Below are 19,447 nucleotides of genomic sequence, written 5' to 3' on the forward strand. Positions count from 1 at the left end.
CCACGCAGCCTTGGAAGAGTTTGGCTCGGGATCAGAATCAGTCAGGTCTGAGTCCCAATCGCTATCTCCTCCTACCGCAGAGGCCGTAACAAAGTCTGCCCTAGAACCACTGTCCTCTGATTCTGAATCTTTTGAGTCACCATATACTGAATGTCCCCCTGTAACCAGCAGGTGGCAGTCAGGAGCAGCCAGGTAAACAAAACTATCTGTCGAGAGGAAGTCACATTCATCAGGGTAAGGGCAAGGTTTGGCAAAGGAAGTAGGAGGCAATGGCTCCTCCAGTGCAGGTTTGGTCACGCTTTCCTGGGGTGGGGGCAGCACTGATACTGCCAGGTAGACAAAACTATCTGTGGTAACAAATGGATCAGTGTCGCTCTTGACTAATACAGTTTCTTTAGCCTCATGTTTGGATGGGGAAAGTGGTAAAGGTAAATCAGTCGATGTGTTCACAGTGTTATGAATCTCTTGGGTTAGAGATCCTTTGTCAACAGGTTTCAAGCGTGCTTTTATTTCTGTAGCTTTGCTTGTAATCTCTTTACAAAATGCTTGCCTTCCTAGCTCTACGCTTTTAGCTCTCAGCCCAGAGGGATCTTTTTTGCTGAAAGTTGCCAATTTATTTGCTTTTGGAATTGAAGAGTATGCTCCAGTAATTCGGACATTGTCCTTACCCTCTTCCTCTTGAATGAGTGAAGTAATACTTCCAAGATCTGACATGGGTCTGTCATTATCTGAAGTGATGTCCTCTCTACTCGTTTGGCTGGGATTTGACATGTAGACACCACTTGAATCCGAGTCTAGCGTCAGGTGGGAATCTGGTGATTCGCTATGGTCGTATTTGTTACCCATTTGAGCGTCAATGGTGGCAAGATCTAAACTGGTTGGGATCTTTGCATGAACAAGTTTATGGCCCCCTGGCTGAATAACAATAACATTACTTTTACCTTTACATGTTTGCAAATTGTACTGAAATATTGGTTCGTCATCATCCTGGCTTTCCACAACCTCTCGGTTCATTTTCTCAATCTCCAACATATCTTCAGCACCCAGTTCTGAGCTTGTACCAGAAGGAGCCTGTGAGCCCCCAAACCCCGATGGAGGATGTAAAAGAGGCCAGCGCCTTAGAGAGCCAACATTTTGCAAATCTTCATTCCATGTCTCATCCCAAAGTGAATTAACCATCTCCAACACAGCCTCCCAGTTTTCTTCCACACATTCGGGAGTGGTATTTTCATCAATGCCTGGCTCAGCGCTCTCCTGTATAAGCACCATTTTTCTCTCTTCTTCTAAAGCTTCCTCAATCACACTCTCATTTTTGGATGCTTCAGCTTTACGCTCCTCTTGTTCTCGCAAGATCTTCCATTCTTGAAGTGAGCAATCCTTCAAATCTCTAGTCAATGTAGACTTGTCACGATGTCCATCCACATTTCCCTGGTGTTCGGGGAACGGTGAAAGACGAGGAATGGTCTTTTTATCTGAGATACTCCGCATTAGCAGAGAGGGTAGTGGGGGAAGAATTGGAAGGTTGTGAACTGCACCACCTTGTCTTACAGTCCTTCTCCTTCCAATCAGTCGCCGGGGCCAGGTGGACTCCATTGGAGTGGGGGATACGGCAGGTCTTTTTGATGTTTGGGAGCGCAGAAGGGGCGTTGTGTCAGTTTCAGGTTCTGGGGTGGCCGGCAGCGGCTCTTTTTCAGGTTCAATGTTCTGAGGTTTAAAAGTCAGAAACAGATTATCTTTTGCCATGCACCCATCATCCCTCATACCTTGGCCAATCTCTAGTTTGTTGTGGTCTTCTTGGCCACACATTAGGGCACTGACTGATAACTCTGACAGAGGTGGTCTTGGTGAAGATGGTTGGGTAGGTATAGATTGCCTGTTGAACTGCTGATAGGGCAAGGGGGAGGGAGAGAAGAACACAGAAGGTGTATGCGTACCAGTGGAGAAAGGGGATCCAGAGAAGGGTGAAATTTGTGGGGAGGTGACGCTGTTTGGAAAGAAGGCAACTCCTGGGTTTAAGTAGGTCTTTTCCCCTGGGGAGAGTTCAAAAGTTTCTGGGAACTTTGGCGGAGACAGAACCTTCCAGGAGTGACGGCAGAGGTTGTCCTTCTTGCCACTCTCCTGGTGATGAAGCCGCTTGTTCATGGATCCACTTGGAGCCGAACTGCAGGATACGCTGGGGGATGCCGACCTAACAAACCCTCTTGGCGACTTGCTTAGTTCATCATTTGCTAATTTCAGAGAATCAAATATGAACCTCTCGTCCAGTTTTTTGCCACTGCTGACTAGCACAGAAGACCTTGTGTCAAACATGTCTCCACCTGCTCCCAGGGAACCATTACTGGAGAAGTCAGTTTCTCGGCCCCTTCTCGAACCCAGAGTGCTGTGTGCTGAACTGTGGTCGATCTGTTCATTGATGCACATTGTGTCATAAATGGAGCGTTGAGGTATGTACCCATCTTCGTTGTAGCCCTCCCTGTCATCAACTTTTTTTGAACAACAAGGGCTCTGCCGTAAGCAGCCTGGACGACTTAATGGCTTCCCCATTGTGTCACTTCTTGACAATGGCCTTCTACACAACCTCCAATACAATCCTCCAGAAGTCTATTGTATGATGCTGCCAGAGCATGTGTACCAAGTCTTCTTAGAAATGATTGGAGACAGACATTTTTCATTTAGTTAAAAACTGAAAATAAAAACTTACTAGTCTTCAGATGATGGTAAAAAACTGAAACTTACTAGTCTTCAGGTGACGGTAAGTGGTTAGTCAAGAAATGGCTTCAGTACCTCCACTGGAAATACAAAAAATAAAGCATACTTCCCTTAAATGTATAGCTCGACAGCAACATAAAGTGGGAAGGAAGCAACTTTGTGAGACAGTACACTTTACATATCCATGTAAAGAGTAGCTTTTCATTTATAAACTGACAAAAAAGCGGTCTTTCTATCCCCTTGGTTTAGTCAGATATAAGTAGTTCTGTTCCAAATTTAGAGCTCCCAGTCTCCTGAGGCAGCATCTTTACACTTCGAAAATGCAGTATTAGAGCAAAAACTCACTTCTTTTCCTCATTCAAATGTGACATAACACTTCTCCATGGTCTCTTTGCATTGCCTCTCTTCATGTTGTTAATCACTGACGTAACTGGCAATCATAGCATCGCAGGATGACAGATGGACAGTCCAAGTTCCTTGTGCGCCGGTGGTCCAGGTGTGAAGTGTGAGTGTCCAGGAATCCAGTCTGTATTCCAGCATTATCTTGCAGCTCTCAGTCTTGTCCTTCGTCATACAGAAACACAGTTGGTTTGATAAATAGCCTCTTATATCAACACCAACGGCAGCTCTCTCTCTCTCTCTCCCTCCTTTCTCTTACTGCCTCACTATCACTCTCTCAGTTCCCTCCCCTGAGTTTTGAGGCAGCTTCAGGGCTTTAGCACTTATCAAGAGCTTAGGACTTTTTTTTTTTTGCCTCGCTCATTTCATTTCCTTTCAGTCACTTTTATCTCAATTTGGTTCGACCTCTAATAAGATGGCTTAGATTTTCATCAGACCTTATCTGCATTTGCCAGTATCCTTGTCTTTTTTTTATTTATTTTTTTTATAAAAACCTCATCTAAATGAAACATTTAGCACATTACACCAATTACATGGGTTTAAAAAACCAAAGTCTGAAATTGTTTTTGCATTTTTCAAATGGCAATTCAGTCATACACTGCCAGATTGTCTGTCTTTGTTGTACTTCTCTCTCCCACACACTCTCCTCTCATTCTCGAACCCTCTTGAATCACACCTCATCTGCCCGGAGCACGCCCACACACTCTTTTTGAACAGGCAATATAAACGTGATCTGTCCCTGAGATCCATCTTTCTGTCCGCCATACCCAACTGTAAATGTGCAAACAATTGGTAGGAGATGTAGTGATCAGACAAACAGCACTTGCCCTTTTACAACTGTATCTAGTTCAGCTGCCTCACTTATATATTGTTCCCCTTACATTATCCCGGCAATGCTTAAAGTCAGTGCAGGTTAAATTAAAGGTCCTGATGTGGGACGTTCTGGTTAACAATCATTTCATTATTGAAGGAGGCTGATGCATGTATATAAGTGCTTTTCATGTGTTGCACGATTTCAAAAGCAGCAGCACATTCAGAATCCAGTGTGAAGCACATGCAACAGCTCTTGTCTCTGTTACCATGGTAGCGAATGACAATTGGCTTTACATCGTAGGCTGGCGCTGCATCTATCTGTGCAAATATCAGCATAATCATGTGGCTAAACATTGCTTATTTGATTCCCATTGTTGCCATGTCAAAGTCCTGTCACTTGAACTAACAAAGCAGGACTGCCCTCTATTGACTGAGACATGACACTTTGACTCCATGAATGCATCGCACTCATTCGTGTTGCTTTAACATCTTTTCTAGAAGCGATACATCTAAAATATATATTTCTTAAAGACCAGCTGAGTTCAGAATTGGAGCTTTTAGTACATCTATTAGCTTTCGAGGCCGTCTGTACCAGTACGTCTTTTTTTGCATCTTGCACACATGGGAATATATAAATTTTTGTCCATTAAAATGCCCTCAAAATGAGATTTATAACTTTACTGTGTCACGTATCTGAGTGTTCCCATAAATCTGTAGCATCACCAAGAGTGTGCTCAATTCACCAATTCTCAATGAAAACAAATGACTTCTGGTTGTGAACATTTTCAGAGTGAATGTTCCTTTACATGTCAATAAGTGTACAAAGTAGCAATTGTCCAGAAAACATGTTAAGATCAACGGAAACCCAAACAAATCTTACCAGAAGTAAGCCAGCCATTCATCTGAGAATTCATATATTTTCAAAGGTTACCAACAATGACATGATGAATGTTTAAACTTAAAAAACTTTCACTAAATAATACTAAATACTGAGAAACAATATCTACTGTGACTAAAAACCAAACAAGTCCCTCCAAATTTCATTTTAAAGGTCTATAACATTCATGATAGAACAGATGACTTAAGGAATGTCAGTTGAGCTTGTGCACAATTTCATTTCTGCTTTCATCCCATTCCCGTCTGAATAAAAGTAATACGTAGATGTCATTAAATGTTTTTTTTTAGTTCTTTTTCAAAGCAAGGTCTCAAAGTTTGTAGGTTCTAATTAAGAGCTCTCTTCATCTGACGAGTCCAGGTACTTTTGCTGATGCTTAGAGTCCAGATGAATGTCCCGTATAGCTAGGATTCGTGTGAGCATGCTCTCCATCATGGTGCTATCCAATGGCTGGGCTGAGTACCACACAGGGCTGCTGGGGTGGCAGGACGCCTCGGGCTGCAGGTAGAAAAGATCTGGACGCTGCTTCACGGAGTTTGAGCTGTGGATATAAAACAGAATGAACATTACAAAGGATGTCTCTTTAATAAAAGCACCAGAAAAAGACCAAACAAGCGACTTCTCCTTCAAGCAAGAGCAATTTGAATGAAGCTCATTTTGTGTGCAGAACTCAAGCTGCTTCATTCAAGAACCTGCAGAATTGTGATTCAAAATTCAGTCTCAAGATTGTAGAGAGTAATATAACACATTATAGTTCACTCAAAAATTTAAAATGCGTGTCATTTTCATTCTGTGAAACAAAATGAGATGTGAAAATCCAAACTACTCTTTTGCATGCAAAAAAGAAAAGAAAAAAAAGCATTATAAGTAGTTCATTTTATTATTAAAAGTAATTATTATTTGCCATTATATTCCTTCCGATGCCACACAAAACCATTATGAGATTAAAATGTATGCAAATTTAGTGCTAAACTTGATTTCTTGTAACCAGAGTCCAACCTGAGCCATATTCAGCGTATGTAATTTAAAAGCTTCAGCAGCAGTTTTATTTGAGTCATTTTTTTTATACAGTTATAGTATTTACTAATATTTTGAATTAGCTTTTATTGTGATTTTTTTATTTTAGTTTAAATTTTAATATTAGTTTATTTTATATGCTTTTTAAAATATTTCTATAAACTTCAATTTTATTATTTTAGTTGTAGTCATTTTAGTATGTCAAGTTTTTCATATAATATCTGTTTTATTTTATTTCAATTAACTATTTTTAAAGTGATATTTAACCCCAACATTTACATTTTGTCATCATTTACTCAACCTCATGTTGTTCCAAACCTGTATGAGTTACTTTATTCTGCTGAACACAAAAGAAGATATTTTGAATAATTTGGGTAACCAAACAGTTGGGCCCCAATGACTTCCATAGTATTTTTTTCCCCATAAAATGGAAGTCAATGGGCCCAACTGTTTGGTTACCCATATTCTTCAAAATATCTTCTTTTGTGTTCAGCAGAATAAAGAAAGTCATACAGGTTTGGAACAAAATGAGGTTGAGTAAATGATGACAACATTTTAATTGTTTTGTTTAATTATCCCTTTAATAGTTTTAACCAACAATAAGATTTGGCAGTAAAAAAATCGTCATCTACAGGGTTGGAACGACATGATGGTGAATCAATTATAAAATAACACTCACCATTTTAACCTTTAAAATAACACTCACCATTTCGAGAGATAGAACTCGTAGAGTCTGACAGGACAGCGTAAGGGGTTCTCCACGTTCTCAGGCATCTCCAAAAACTCCTCTTCCACCATCTCTTCCTCTTTCCTCCTTTTAACAGCCGGTGCTGGATGTTCAATAAACACAAGAAATATTATGAGCACAGATGCACGCTCACATGACTAGGAGCTCTGTAAAGATTCAAACACATTGTGGTCATTGCATCTTCAGCGCAGCCCTTACATTTCTTGTCCTTTTCCTCTTCCTTGCTAGGCAGTCTGAACCGAAGATACGAGGTCGTGACATTTTTGGTGGTCTTCGAGGAGTGGGTGACATTGGCGAATGCAAGGCGTCGATGCTCTTCAATCGATTTGAGGTTGAGCAGCTTGGCCCCAAAAAACAGCAGCGTGTTGAGCAGAACAATAGGAGATAGAGCGCCCAACTGCTTGCATTCCCAAAGGTACTCCTCCTCAACCCGCGAGTGTATATATCCTGTGGAAACATCATGATCATCTTAAAAGCCTATTCACAACCAGTGTTGGGCAAGTTACTTTTAAAAAGTAATTAGTTACAGTTACTAGTTACTTCTTCCAAAAAGTAACTAAATTAGTTACTCAGTTACAAATTTTAAAAGTAACTAGTTACTTAAGAAAGTAACTATAGCGTTACTTTCAAGTAAAATTTAATTTTAAATGCTCAAATGTGACCCCACCTCTACCCCTCTTTAACGGAACTTAAAATACATGTGCATGTTCAATTATTTATGATAAATCTGAATATTATAATGAAATGGACACTTAATACAATACATTATTAACAGAAACATGAAACATTGTACACACATCTAAAAAAAAAAAAAGTTGCTGTGGGGAACTACTTGGATTATTGTTGCTGTGGGGAACTTGGATTATTTGGGCTCGTCGCCATACCTGTCTCTCGTTGACTGACTGGCTTGTGTTGTTCCTTGTGTGTCCTGTCCTGTCCGACTATGCGTTATGATGGGTCGTTTGCAATTCATGAGCATTAGTGATGATGGATCGACTCGTTCGCGAATGAGCTTTTGATGGGTCGTTCGCGATTCGCGAATGAGCCGACTCTTTTAGGTGAAAAAACAGCTTCATCAGTTATAGTAACGCGCCGCATTTTTTGGCAGTAACGGTAACTGCGTTATTAAGATGAGAAGAGTAATATATTAGATTACTCGTTACTGGAAAAAGTAATGCCGTTAGTAACGGCGCTATTTATAACGCCGTTATTCCCATCACTGTTCACAACGCAAGGGGATTTTACATTTTGTACCAGAGAACAAAATTCTCCTAGTGAAGAAGAAACTTTTGTCTTGTACACAACAAGTTCAGGGCTAGTATTGTCTTTTTATGGTTTTGAAAGAAGTCTCCTCTGCTCATCAAGGGTACTTTTTTTTTTTTTTTTTACACAGTATAAACAGTAATACAGATTAAAAAATAATTACAATTTAAAATAACTGCTATATTAATATATTTTAAAATAATGTATTCCTGTGATGGTAAAGCTGAATTTTCAGCATCATTACTCCAGTCTTCAGTGTCACATGATCCTTCAGAAACGAATATGCTGATTTGCTGCTCAAGAAACATTTCTGAATATTATCAATGTTCAAAACAGTTGTGCTGCTTCATACTTTTGACCATGATTTTTTTTTTCTCGGGATACTTTGATGAATAGAAAGTTTAAAAAACAATTTATTTGAAATAAAACATTTTTGTATCATTATACATGTCTTTACTGTCACTTTTAATCAATTAAATACATCTTTGCTGAAAAAGAATATCACTTTTTTTTATCTTATACATTTCAGATTAATTATCTTTTTATCTGATTTACATAATCAGATCATTTAAAATATATTAAAGTTTTAAAAGAACAAATATTCCATGTATTCTCTCAATTAAAATGATGTCAAACTGCATGTACAATAATACAATTACAAAAATGCTTGACTTTTTATATGGAATATAAAAATAACACGCATGACATTTCAAAGAATTAAGCTAATCAGCTTTACAAGTAAACGGTTAGACTTCCATACAAATAATCAAAGGTTTATTGTATGCTTATTAATGCTGTAAACATCTAATATATATACTTTTTTGGTCAAATGTCCAGAAATGGCATTTGAGTGAGATGTGGAGCTATTTACATGGTGTCAGTAGTTAGTCTAGATTTGTTGGGTGGTATGCTTTGGTTATGTAAACAGGCCATATATATATATAGTATATATGACAAAAAAAAAGGTGATGATTATTTTTGGAGCAGGTGACAGAACAAGGTCGTTTTGGAAAAAAGAGATTTACCTCCAGGCGGCAATGCATTCCCCCAGTCCTTCAGCAGTGTGGTGATGTCAGTGATGAACTGACTATAGAGTGAATCCGTGAAGATGTTCTCAAGACGCTCATTTTCAAGCAGGCACTAAGAATTAAGAGAAGACAGAGTATGTTAAAAAATATACAATGTATCCAAAAAAAAAAAAAAATGTGTACATGTAATTACATTCATTTGAAGCAAAGGTTCTGGATTTAAAGGCAAATGATTTAATTTATTCTCAAACCTGCTGAATGCCCAGGCACAGGTAGTAGATGCTGTCGGGTTCATACGCCTTGCCGTTCGGCCTGCGGACCTCCTTGATGAAACGGCACAGACCAAAACTGAGATCTGCAGGAGTGCACTGCAACAAATCCTCCTTCACAGTCATGGGGCCCTCTGAATAAGACACAGCGGGAGAAGAAAAAGTTGCTAAAACACACGGTGGGTCAGCGCAATGTCACGCTCCAACTGTGACGATGACCTTTACTAATGACACAAGCTGCGTGAGTCGTGAGGCAGACGGAGAGGGAACGGCTCCATGTTCTGACCCATATGTGTCAACTTACCGGACTCCTGCTCCTGTTCACTTTGTCCTGTTTTCATTTTCACCCAGCTGGCCCAAGCTTCGACTCCGTACATTTGGTTAAGCTTCGAGCAGGACGTACTAAGCCAAACACTGCCCGCTGTATCCGTTCCAGATCGCTTACGTCCCTGAATGAGACATAAAACACTAGTTTTATTACTACACAACAAAACAGGACATTATGAAAGGAAACTTACAAAAGATCAAGCCCAATAAAACCAATGGAGTGCACGCGATATCTGAAAATATGTTGTTAAACAGCTCTTTAGAATACTAACTGAAATAAAATGTGTTTAAATGCTCAAATGGTGCTAAAATGAAGCTAATTGATAATATTTTAAAAAAGTAATACAAATTACCAAAAAAATTGCTAAAATCTCATTAAATTTAAATGAAAGCTAATTAAAAATATTAACAAATACTATAAGAATATTTAAGTAACACTAAAATAATACTATCCCTTTAAAATAGTGAAAGACATTAAATTGTAGATAAAAAACTGAGAGCTGATAGAGCGGCACGATAAATTGTTAAAAGATCGCAATCTCGATTCAAACACCCGCGCAATCTTATTCCTAAATGACGAGGATTCGGCTGTGTCTATTAAACCTCTGGCAAGTACGATCACAGCAAACATTCAGATCTGTGTTGGACGCTGCCGTTCACCAAAAGAGCAGTCGCCATGTATAGGAATGAAACGGCTTCACAAACAGTCTTTTCAACTACACAGTATCATTATTTCTGTGACAATAATTCAAATTAACACAGAAGTGCTGGGATAAAAGTGTATAGTTTGGATATAAACAATGTTTACAGTAGCGATCAAAATAAAAGTAAATCACGGTTTGAAAGTAACCTGCTTCAAATAAAGATTGTATAAATTACATAGTTACACCAGTAGGTAGCGACAAGTGACAAAATGTATTTGTCATTGAAGCATTCAAAAGATTTGGTCAAAAACGCTGAATCATCCAATAATGAAACAATTTGAGTCTTTATTGAGTTTTTATTTATTTATCCAGAATCATGCAGCTCCAATAGCTTACTAGTCCATAGAAAAAGTAACTTGCAGTGCAGATAATAAATTATATTTTAATAATATTGTTTCAGTGTTCATCTTATGATTATTGTTTTGTTTCAGCTACAAGAAAAAAACACTCAAATCAGTATTTCATCTCCATGCATTTACTTTATTGGTAAGCAGTTGTGTAATAATCATGATAAATGTACAGTAAGCCAGTCGTTATCGGAAAAAATAAACCACTTCAGGGTGATACAAGACACCTCCATGGTCCACAATTATTGTTGATTCACTTTCTCTTTTATTCAAGCTAGAAAAAAATTATCCAAATAACTTCTGATGATTTCCTCATCAGAAGCAACAGAAAAATTATCATATAAAAAACAACAACATAAATAATGATGACAATATAAATGAAGGCTTATACTGAATTCTTACTAAATATGTAAATAAACAATTACAGATCAAATGTATTTTAGACTGAATGAATGAAGACAAAGAGGTATAATACTGAAATAAATGCCAGTTTGCATGACAAAGCTAAAGAATAACATCCGATTCTTGTAAAGCAGGCACAGACACTTCAGAATGTAACAACCATTTTGACAGATGCCGACACATTCATCTCCTTTTATGGCGACTTTCTTCAACTGCAGCAGACTCCATGGCAACCACTCCTCCATCATCATCATCATCATCTCCCTCTCTTTCAGCTTCTTCGGTCCCCATCTGGCCTGCATTCAGTCTCATTGTATTTGGCTTTGTTGCATTATGTACAAAGTTCCTGAAGCGTTTCAGCTTCACACTTTAAACGAGCTACTCCGTCCTATATGCCAGGTTTCCTCCGAAGGGATATTATGAACCTTCCTAACTGCCATCTGACGGCTTCACACTTCTTCTCACTGCACCCTTTCTTTTTCAATTTCCAGTTAGAACAACATTCCTGAAGATTTCTGGTGCCAATTTTAAAGTCTCCATCTGATTTCTTCTCTAGTGCCACCAACACTTAATTTGCACTTTTAATTTACTGCATGCTGTAAATTTACCTCTAGATTTAACAAAAAATATTTACCTTTCCAAACTCCTAAAGTTCATACAAATCTTTACATTTTGGGACAGATTTGATATTAATCTATTCAGTTCAGTTTTTCTAGAACTCCACGATTCTGCAAAAACTGAAAAAAAAAAATGTAAAAAAAATTGTACCAAACAGAGATCATATGATTCTAAACAGACAACTAAACAAAATAAGATGTAATTTACCAGAGGTTCTGACTTTACCCATTTCATTACTGGATATAGTTTTCAGTGTTTTTGAACAAATCTCTTGAATTCATTATTCAAATGACGAATACATATTTTTAAGTCACATTTAGCCAGATACTGGTGTAACGTTGCAACTGATATAATCGTTACTTGAAGCGCCAAGTTACTTTCAAAACGCGGTTTGCTCTATTTTGATTGCTTCCGTATACATCAGTGTTCATATCCGAACTATAAACTTTTATCCCAGTACTTGAATATTTGTAACACAGAAATAAGGATATTGTGTATTTGAAAAGACTGTTTATGAACCTTTTTATACTTATACATGGGTTAGGGTTAGTGAGAGTGCAGATTTGAATGTTCTAGTGTGATTTTGTCAAAGTTTTGATAGACTGGAATGACGCGTGGGTGTTTGAATGGAGATCACAATTTTTTAAAGATTAATCGTGCAGCTCTAGTTGTTTCTTTTCCAATTTTTTACTTGTGGGCTACCAAAACCCTACACAATAAGAATATGAATATGACCAATTCTTTATAAATTCAGCTAAGCTCACACAGAAATTGGAGCCGGTATTTTAAGCTTTTAAAAATGAGTTATTTCTGTCAGTAACCTAGTAAAGTTCTGTAATGAGCGACAGTCTGCAGAGGGCATCTACATGTTTAATTTCAGCACACACACATCTCACCCACAAATTAAATGTTATTAGAGTTCATCCGTTTCAAAGAAGAAAGAAATCATACAGGTTTAGAACTATATGACGGTAAGTAAATGTCATTTATGGCAGAATTGTCATTTCTGAGTGAACTATCCTCTATAATGCAGTGTAATTTAGCTTCACAGCCTGTTTTACTCTTCTTCTTTTTCTTAACACATCCAAAACCAGGACTGGATTCATATTTTTCTTCAAGTTTTTTTATTATTATTTTGTCATTGAAGCCAATATGGCATACTGCTTAATTTCAGGAATAATAATGATATTTTATTTTATTAATTTAGCCAGGTGTACACGGACTCCACAACATTTATTTTCCAAAATTTAATGTTAACTTTTTTGTTCATGTCCAGAACCCACAAATTAGTCCAATTCTCAACAACAATTACATTTGTTCATCTCCATGTAAACTCAAAAATGATTTATTGTACATACCTCTTGATTAACTAAAGGTACATCTCTCTTTCGATAACTTTTCTAGAACAATACAAAGCTAAACAGTAAAAAAAACCTTGTGATTTTTCCATTGACAAATGAAAAAACATCATCAATACCTATATCAGCCATTAACAAATAGTTTTTTTTTAAACGATCAAAACTGTACACTACCAATGGAGGCCAACGCAAAATGCTTTGGAGCATTTAAAAATCCTGCATCTTGAAAATAAAAAATAATAAATACAGCCAAAATTATCTGAAATGTTAAAAACTTTAAAAAACAATTAGGCTTTCTAGATAGAATAGTCTATCTGTAGTTAGAATGCTGTCAATTATAAAAACTATTTACAAGAATCTTTCCTACTTAATAAAAATAACTACTTAAGTAAAAAAACAAGACATTTAAAACCTCTCTAAACCTTTGGGGAACACTTCATTTTTTACTTTGGAAACACTAAGTCTTTATCATTCATTTAAAAGTTGGGAAACAACCCACTTCAACAGACTTCCCAATTCAACCTTCTGAACTGCAAAAAGACTGTGGCGGACTCTCTGTTGTTCCGTCACTTGTTCTGTCACCAAGTGTCTTTCCAACAAGCCAGGAATCTGATTCGTTCAGATTACATACCCTTTTTCTGGGAGGGTGGCTGTCTCTACCCCTCTTACGTCTCTTCAGCGTCAATACCAGTCTGTTCTCTTTAGCTGATCCAGGGTCAGTTGGTGCTGTGAAATGACACGAGTGTTAATATTTTGGGGGATTTTACAAATTATAAAACAGAAAAGCTGTCAAAAGCTGCTAAATCTGTATGCAAGAAACAAAAAAGTTAACGCAATGGTTTGTTAAAAAAATGTATGTATTAGTCGTAGCAGAGTAGGGCTGGGGTAAACGATTATTCATAAAACGATTAGTTGGGCGATTATTTTATCGACTGGTCGACTAATCTAAAAACTAATTGGACGATTAATATAACAATTATTTTTCTGTTGCTCGATTAATAAAAACCCTGGCCTGGACATTGCTTGGCTCCGTTAATTGACATTGGTGAACTAGCGTACTGAATCATGATACTATAAGCTGGCTAACGTTAGTCTAACGTTATGTATTTGACTCGTAAACGACCACAGCATGAGTTAACGCTAACTTACGTTAAGTCGTGACTCGTGAGTTAGCTAACGTTAGACAGATAACGTTAAAAGCTACTGCAATCTGCTTGCTACTGTTACCTAGATCTAGCAGCTGTGCACTTTGGTGGTGCTGGGCTAACTAAGGCATCTTAGCTCTGTGCAGTTTGTTCGTGCTAGGTTAGTAGCTACTGTTCACATTAGTTCAAAATCTGTTGGAACTATTTTATTTAACTTTTTGAAAAAAAAAAAACATTCAATTCAATTACTTTATTATTTATGACAGTAATCATAAGTAAATAATACATTGAAGGCTACATGCTGTAAAACGCAAATATTGAGAAATATTGCTTAAAAATAAGCAACCTTCTATGCACACATTATTATTAGTAGTAGTATTTTTAATACATGGAGATGTAGCTAAATCTATTGTACAGTAGACTAATATCATTATTTGTCAATTTTTTCAAAGTTAAACCGAACTTTTATTTTGACGGGTTGCCGTTAAGACCTTTTGAGTTTCTGTGTGTGTGTATGCTCATGAAGTGTCTCAGAGTGGTCCTGGAGATGAATTTCATCATATCGTGAAGCAGCAGAGACTGAAAACAGCGCGAGCGTCACTCGTTTTTCAGTGTGTGTGTGTGGTAAATGAAACCATGTCTACGCCATCCATTCACACAGAGACAAGCAGAACATGCAGGGTTAATATTTAAATAGTCTTTTTGCAGTTTAATACACACAGACACTATATCATGGTATAGGCTACAGTGCTCATAGTAAAAAAGTTAGTCTGGAGCCCCGCGCTTAGATAAACACAGAAGCGACAGAAAGCAGCGCCTATTAGTGGGTACCGAATATACCCGGTACTACAGAAATTCCGGTTTTGTCACATTTTCAGTACCGACCGGTACTTTGACAACACTATTGGGAATTCTGTGAAGAGGTTGCTGTTTCGTCCTCCATTCTGCAATGTTTCGGTCTCCCACGTGTGTGTGGCGAGCTGTACCTCTGGGAAAGGTGCAAAAAATAAATAAAGTGTCGACGTGCCGCTACAGCACTATAGCAGAGACATTTTATGTACTGCATCCAAAAATAAAATATTTGCTTTTTTAATTGATTATCATCAAAGCTCAACAAGAATTAAATACTACTCACATCTGTACAGACATGAATGAAAAGGATGACAGAACAAAAATGATAAATTAAGGCTAAGTCCATAAAGTGAGGGAAAACTGAAAATTCCATTCTTGTTATCAGTAGGGCTTTTCACACTGCGCATAACCCCGAGTTATCGTCGTTCTAAACACAGCTTTTAACCCTGGGTCTTTGCACACTTGTAATTTAGAAGTTGGGTTAGCACCGATTTTTACCCGGGGTTATTACACCCTGCTCCGGAGCAGGGTTAGCACCGCTCTTGCACTGTTAACCCCATATTGCGGTGCCAAACTTGTACAGAGTGAAACGATGCTAGAATGTTAAAGCTAGATGCTTAGCAACAGACAACCAATAGCGTACATATTTGCAGGATTTGGACAGTCACAAAAACACTGCAACACGTTGTATATAAACAGTATAAATTCCGCATTTGAGAGGAAAAATGTCAAATGCTGACAGAAAACGCGAAAATTTGAGTGAAGAGCAGCTCGTTTTATTTTTACCTTTATAGTCCGAAGTATCCATTCAGTATAAACTCGATGCGCAATGCTAGAGCTTTTATGTAAACAGGTCGCGTGCTGCGTTCATCCAATCCAAATGACACTGAGCCCGCAAATAAGAATTTTAACCCAGGGTTTAGGAATGTACAGTGTGAAACGTCAGCTTATAAAATACCCAGGATTAATAGTTAACCCCAGGTATAGTGTGAAACGTGAAAAACGATAACCCAGGATTCAGTTTACCCGGGGTTTAGAATGACCCAGGGTTAACCATTTCAAGTGTGAAAAGTAATTTCTTAAAGCTACACTGTTTGAATTACTCCCATCTAGCGGTGAAATTGTATATGACTACCAACTGAATATTACTTTCTAGCCCCTCCCATTCCGAGGGCGTTTTAACTCCTACGGTGGCCGTATTATTTCTGCCGGCAGTCACGAGTAATCTCCCACTCGCATTCGTCACGGTGCCACTGAGTGTAAAAACGCAAAAAGTGAAGCTTGAATTTCCAGGTATGTCCCTCTTTGGCTAACGTATTTTCAAGATGGAGGCGCAACATGGCTTCCGCCATTCAACCGACTCACCCGTATGTATTATAAATGGCAGATTCTACGCTTACGAGAATACTCGATTAGTTGGTATAAGTAATTATACATAAATGAGCATATATAATTTTGAAAGAACAAAGTGTTTTTCGCTAAGAATCAACTTAAAAAATGACAGTGTAGCTTTAAATCTTAACTTACCGCGAGGAAAATCGTTTTCCAGATCTGGCTGTTCTGATGGCAAAGACGTGGTAGGGGCAGCTATCGGCTCCTCTCGTTCCGACGATGCCACCTGTGGCTTCACGTTGGCTCCAGGATCCTCAGCATCTGCCCAGCTGAAGGGTGTTGATCTGGCCTCTGACTCTAGATCGCCACTGTAAGTGCTGCCCTGGTCTGTGCAAGGCAATAATCCCAATACAATCAAATACTGAAGTACTTTGGTTTGGATAAACAAACGGGTCCAATAGTAACAAAATGTTTATGCACCAAGTAACGCAGGCTTGTCTTTTCCTTTCTCCACCTCATCGTCTTCCACTGAGCTCTGGGCAGGCAGGCTACATTTAGTGTCTTTCTTTTCAGCAGTGTCTTGATATCCGGGGATGACCATAGGAACAGGCACCTGGATGGTAACAGCATGATTATAAAAGAGCTCTAAACTATAGCACAGAATAAATGATTAGAAAATCAAGATGACATACCGGTAGAGGTAGCCCCAGTGGAAAAGGTGTGTACTGGGTGTATAGATGCATTGGCACTGGGATGTAGACAGGCATCGGAATGGGCACCGGCACAGGCACATACCTCACAGTCTCTCCATTTTCATTAATCACTGTGGACGGAGAAAGTGTAAATACGATATTTCATTGCAACATATTTTGCAATGCTTATGAGAGTACGGCATAACGACTTCTAGCAGGGGTGATGGTGAAAGTGAGGAAGGCCAACCTTTTTCAGACATATTTGGAGGTACTGGGGGTACTGGAGGCTGTGGCTCACACTGGACGCCCTGCTCTTCAGTAATAGGTCTGCACATGAGAGCTTTGTTCTTCAACATTCTTCGATATGGAATACCAGCCACTGAAGCATCGGTTTGAGTGCTGGCCTATTGGAAGAAAAAAAAAAACATTACATATAAGGGTAAAAAAATAAATAGATCACATTTTGGAAAAATAAAATAAAACTGCATGTTTTGAAAAAAGCTAGAGGAAAAAAAATATATAACCAAAATTTTAGTAGCCAAAATCTAATTTTAATAGCAAAACTGAATCAAAAAATGATACATTCAAATTTTATTTTTATTTATGTCTTTTGTTTGTTATTATTTTTGTTTTATTTGTATTATAATACTAAAGAAAAGTGTTCTCAGTTACTTAAACTTTTACATGAGTCTCCTTTGATACTTGCATCTTTACATACACTACCGTTCAAAGTTTGGGTAAGATTCAAGGTAAATCAAGTAAGATTTTATAATGTTTCTGAAAGAAGTCTCTTATGCTCACCAAGGCTGCATTTAATTTGATAAAAAATACAGTAAAAACGGCAACATTTTAATAAGAATTAAAAAATATATAAAATACAAATGTACAATTATTCCTGTGATGGTAAAACAATTTTCAGCATCATTAATCCAGTCGTCAATGTCACATGATCCATCACAAATCATTCTAATATTCTGATTTGCTGCTCAATATTTGTGTGGAAACCATGATACACTTTTTTTATTCTTTGATACAGTTCAAAATTACATATTTTGTAACATTATAAATGTCTTTTATTGTCATCCTTACTGAATAAAAGTATTAATTTCCTTTAAAAAGCAATCTTACCCCAAACGTTTGAACAGTAGCGTGTGTTTAATGCACACATACATCGTGTTACAAAGTGTTGTATCACTACTTACTTCCCCAATGTTTTTTGAACTGGCATTTGAGGTAGGTAGTGCTCCTACAAAGAAAATTAATTACATTAAAACAAATGGAATTAAACAGCAAAATCTTTCATTCAAAATTGTAAAACATGACAAATGAATACCTGTGAGAGCAGTATTTCCAGGTAACGTGGAGGCCAGAGACACCACACCACCAATAACAGGCATGTCCTTCGATAAAGATAACGGAGCTTGGACTGTAGTGGTATTAGACACAGTACCTTCAATGATAAAGAAACAAGAGTGAGTCCTTTTAATAGCATCAGGAAGTGCATTGTAGTCTCCCTGAGGGAAAATTTGATTAATTCATTGCTATAGGAGGAAGAATTTTGCAAACTCGTCAAATCATCTAAATCGACAACGTGTATGTTAGACCCTATACCGACTAAGCTGCTGAAAGAGATGCTTCCAGATGTCATAGATCCTCTTCTTAATATCATTAATTCATCTTTGTCGCTAGGATACGTACCAAAAACCTTTAAGCTAGCTATGATTAAACCGATTGTTAAAAAACAGCAACTTGATCCTACAAAACTAGTCAATTACAGGCCGATCTCTAATCTGCCATTTCTGTCAAAGATATTAGAAAAAGCAGTATCCTCACAACTGTGTTCCTTTCTTGAAAGAAATGATATCTGCGAGGATTTTCAGTCCGGATTTAGACCGTCCCATAGTACCGAGACAGCTCTCGTTAGAGTCACAAATGATTTGCTCTTATCATCCGATCGTGGTTGTATCTCTCTATTAGTATTACTTGATCTTAGTGCTGCATTTGACACCATTGACCACAACATCCTTTTAAATAGACTCGAACATTATGTTGGCATTAGTGGAATTGCACTAGCATGGTTTAAATCATACTTATCTGACCGTTATCAGTTTGTAGCAGTAAATGGTGAGATGTCTTATCAATCACAAGTTCAGTATGGTGTACCACAAGGCTCAGTACTAGGACCGCTGCTGTTCACTCTGTACATGCTACCATTAGGAGATATCATTAGGAAACATGGAAATTAGCTTTCACTGTTATGCCGACGATACTCGGCTGTATATTTCTTCAAAACCTAACGAAACCTACCAATTCACAAAATTAACGGAATGCATAGCTGATATAAAAAATTGGATGACTAGTAATTTCCTACTACTAAATTCAGAAAAAACAGAGATTCTAATTATTGGACAAAAAACTTCCACACGTAATAACCTAGAATACTGTCTAACACTTGATGGCTGCTCTGTTAAGTCTTCGTCGTCGGTTAGGAACCTGGGTGTGCTCTTTGATACCAATCTTTCATTTGAA

At 37.7% G+C, this 19,447-nt stretch overlaps 1 protein-coding gene across 4 annotated transcripts in view; it reads right to left on the reverse strand.

Annotated features, from left to right (window-relative positions):
* Positions 1-4,818: 4,818 nt before the first annotated feature.
* The window catches only part of LOC307008852 (zinc finger MYM-type protein 4), a 43,628-nt gene continuing 28,999 nt past the window's right edge, over positions 4,819-19,447 (reverse strand). For all 4 annotated transcript variants that reach the window (XM_079632104.1, XM_079632103.1, XM_079632105.1 and 1 more), the window contains 13 exons: positions 18,252-18,368; positions 18,121-18,164; positions 17,166-17,322; positions 16,919-17,049; positions 16,707-16,839; positions 16,422-16,613; positions 13,529-13,623; positions 9,446-9,590; positions 9,124-9,275; positions 8,870-8,984; positions 6,780-7,028; positions 6,540-6,663; positions 4,819-5,357 (listed from right to left, as the gene is read on the reverse strand). In XM_079632104.1, coding sequence (XP_079488230.1) covers positions 5,147-5,357; positions 6,540-6,663; positions 6,780-7,028; positions 8,870-8,984; positions 9,124-9,275; positions 9,446-9,590; positions 13,529-13,623; positions 16,422-16,613; positions 16,707-16,839; positions 16,919-17,049; positions 17,166-17,322; positions 18,121-18,164; positions 18,252-18,368 — 1,865 coding nt within the window. In that variant the 3' untranslated portion in view covers positions 4,819-5,146. The remainder of the gene's footprint in view (positions 5,358-6,539; positions 6,664-6,779; positions 7,029-8,869; positions 8,985-9,123; positions 9,276-9,445; positions 9,591-13,528; positions 13,624-16,421; positions 16,614-16,706; positions 16,840-16,918; positions 17,050-17,165; positions 17,323-18,120; positions 18,165-18,251; positions 18,369-19,447) is intronic.

Source organism: Phoxinus phoxinus (genome assembly GCF_949152265.1).
Source record: "Phoxinus phoxinus genome assembly, chromosome: 13".
Taxonomy (NCBI): Eukaryota; Metazoa; Chordata; class Actinopteri; order Cypriniformes; family Leuciscidae; genus Phoxinus; species Phoxinus phoxinus.